This window comes from Gossypium hirsutum, chromosome D03, assembly GCF_007990345.1.
Source record: "Gossypium hirsutum isolate 1008001.06 chromosome D03, Gossypium_hirsutum_v2.1, whole genome shotgun sequence".
Classification (NCBI taxonomy): domain Eukaryota; kingdom Viridiplantae; phylum Streptophyta; class Magnoliopsida; order Malvales; family Malvaceae; genus Gossypium; species Gossypium hirsutum.
The window spans coordinates 13,583,704-13,586,497 of NC_053439.1; the positions used below are offsets into that span (position 1 = coordinate 13,583,704).

A 2,794-nucleotide genomic window follows, 5' to 3' on the forward strand; every position below is an offset into this window, starting at 1 on the left:
AGACCATTGCTGATACATGAAATAATTATATGAAATTGCAATGAGGCATTGTGTTCAAGTAATCTACCCAACAGAATTGGTGCCCCTTGGCTTGGGACACCAACTCAGGCAAGGCGGGCTTTGTTTGTTTCATTGAAAATGGTTTCCGAAAAATATTTTCTACATTTTCTTGCGTTTGTTTCATGAAAATAAATTTGGTCAATGGAAAATAACTTACAAGTCAACGGAAAACAAGTCATCTTTTTTGTCTAAAATGACTTAAAAAATTGTGATTCCTAAAGGGATATATTTTTTAAGTATAGCTACCTTAGATGGTCTTTCCAAGGCTCCTATTGAGCTTCAAGTTAAAGGCACTGTGAAGGCTCCGGAAGACCCTGGTGCTTTCAAGGAGCCTAAATGGATTGCCTTCAATAGAATCGATAATTTCAAATTGTCTAGCGGAGGAGTTTTCGATAGCCAGGGAACCACTGCTTAGGGAAGGTTGCGAAAAACATGATTATTGTGATTAACTTCCTATTGTAAGTTATTTTCTTATTGAGAAGTTATGACTTTTTTTTATAAATAGAATTAAGTAATAATTATTTTTTGTTTCATTCTGAAATTAAATAGAACCTAAGGTTTGATTTCTTAACCAAGACAATGATACAAGATATAACTACCAAAGACAGCAAGCAATTCCATGTTAATGTTCTAGGATGCAAAAACATTACTTTTGAACATTTCACTTTATCTGCACCTGGAGAAAGCCGAAACAGAGATGGGATTCACATCGGGAGATCAGATGGGGTCAATGTTCTTAACATGGAGATAAAAACTGGTGATGATTGTATTTCAATTTGGGATGGATCCAAAAATTTGGTTATCAATGGAGTAACTTGTGGACCAGGACATGGTATCAGTATTTGCAATCTTGGATTGTTTAAAAATGAAGAACCCGTTGATGGAGTTACAGTAAAAAACTACACCATGACTAATACTTCCAATGGTGGTAGAATCAAAAGTTGGACAGGTGCTGAACCTAACACTTGTTCGAACATTCACTTTGAGGATATTACTATGACCAATATTAGTTCTCCTATTATAATTGATCAAAAATATTGCCCATGGAACAAATGCAAAATAAATGTATGTACATATTTATCAAAATCGTAAGAGAGCAAAAAGAGTTAATCGGTCATTGAATCATTATTTTGTTGATGCAAGAAGAATCAAAAGTTAAACTAAGCAACATTAGTTTCAAAAAAATTCGCGACACTTCTGCGCTTCCAGAAGCTGCCAAGATTATTTGCAGCGCTACTTTGCCGTCTAAAAATGTGGAACTTGCAGACATTGAAATTACGCACAGTGGACCGACTGGACCTACAGTATCACAATTGTCGAATGTGAAGCCTAAAGTTAGTGGCAAACAAAATCCAGCTGTATGTTCCGCCCCTATCCCAACAAAACCTACCCCAGCCACTTAATCAATAGCATAGGTATAAATTTTTTTGATGAGGTTGTAATTCCTATAATTATATTTATTTTGCATGTTTTGTTTTACATTCTATGTTATTAAGAATATTTTTCTTAAACTTAATTATTTTTAAAAATACACTTCAACAAAAAATATTGCAATGTGATAACATTTTATGCATTTAGGCTTACGATATAATTATTTTTAAAATACTACTAAACCAGATACTATTTAATTATTTTGTTTTTTATTTATCTATTATTTTTATTTATAAAATTGGCATAATAAAAATTTTAATAATCAATATTTATACATTGTATCAATTTAGTTTTGATTCTAAAAATAACCTTTTAACTTTTACACATTGTATAATTTGATTTTGTTTTTATAGTTTAGTTTTTTTTATGACTCTTTCACCTTAAAAGATAAAAAAGTAAAATTATCAATTAAATTTGATCCAAAATATATTAAAATTAAAAATCCAAAAATTTGATATAATAATTTTATCTTTTCTTATTGTTTTAAATTTAACCTTGAATGTTACAAACAAAAGAAAAACTGTAAAAAATATAAAATTGCACTATATAAATGTTAGGGAGTTGAATTTTTTAGAATCAATATTAAATTTACACAATGTATAAATGATGAGAGCTAAAATTACTATTATGTCAATATTAAAAGTTGTCAAAGTTTTATAAAATGTTTGGCGATGGAATCCATCAAACTGGTTGAATAAAAAATCGACCGTTTAACTTGTTCAACCACTTGTTTAATTATTGACACTGAATGTAATCATAACTTGAAAAATTATATAAAATTTTTAAATTTTAAATGATAATACCTTAAATTCAAAGACCAAAAGGAATTTAATTGTCAAATTCAAGTGACAAAGTGGATAAAAAAAACACCTAACAGCCAAAACTTTAAATGATAACATGATTCTCCAAGCACTTTTTGGAACAAGGTTACTAGCAGTTATTGGAGGTTCTTATGCTTATGTTATCCCACTAGCCTATATAATAAATGACCTGTCATTGCAGCGAATTAGTGACTCCTACTTTGGCTTATGTACTAAGCCGTGGCATTGGCTGGCAGGTATGACAGTTTAACATAACTATCAATCAAACAAGCCCTTCTTGAGGAAAAACTGGGAACAAGTTACCCAAAAACCATTGTATAACAATCCTCCCTAGATTAAACTCAAACATTATGAAACTCCAACTTAAGGCCTCGTTGGCCTTACAATAAGGACCAATCCCTCATTGGCAATCCATTGAATGGATGCATTTATACATATATATATGTTTGCCAGGTGGTTGATTTTTGTAATAATTTTGCAAG

General features: G+C 30.7%; 1 protein-coding gene across 1 annotated transcript; it reads left to right on the plus strand.

The window, feature by feature from the left end:
• The first annotated feature begins 639 nt into the window (after nt 1–639).
• LOC107949862 (polygalacturonase-like) lies at nt 640–1,463 on the plus strand. Its single transcript, XM_016884633.2, has 2 exons — nt 640–1,009; nt 1,207–1,463. The coding sequence occupies exons 1-2, from the start codon at nt 640–642 to the stop codon at nt 1,461–1,463; spliced, it is 627 nt and encodes a 208-aa protein (XP_016740122.1).
• Nucleotides 1,464–2,794: the final 1,331 nt, after the last annotated feature.

What these genes read in the sequence shown, in the direction of transcription:
- LOC107949862 (XM_016884633.2), top strand. Translation starts at nt 640, where the DNA reads ATGATACAAGATATAACTACCAAAGACAGCAAGCAATTCCATGTTAAT. An exon ending in TAGAATCAAAAGTTGGACAG is followed by an intron (nt 1,010 to 1,206) that starts GTGCTGAACCTA and finishes TGATGCAAGAAG; the next exon opens with AATCAAAAGTTAAACTAAGC.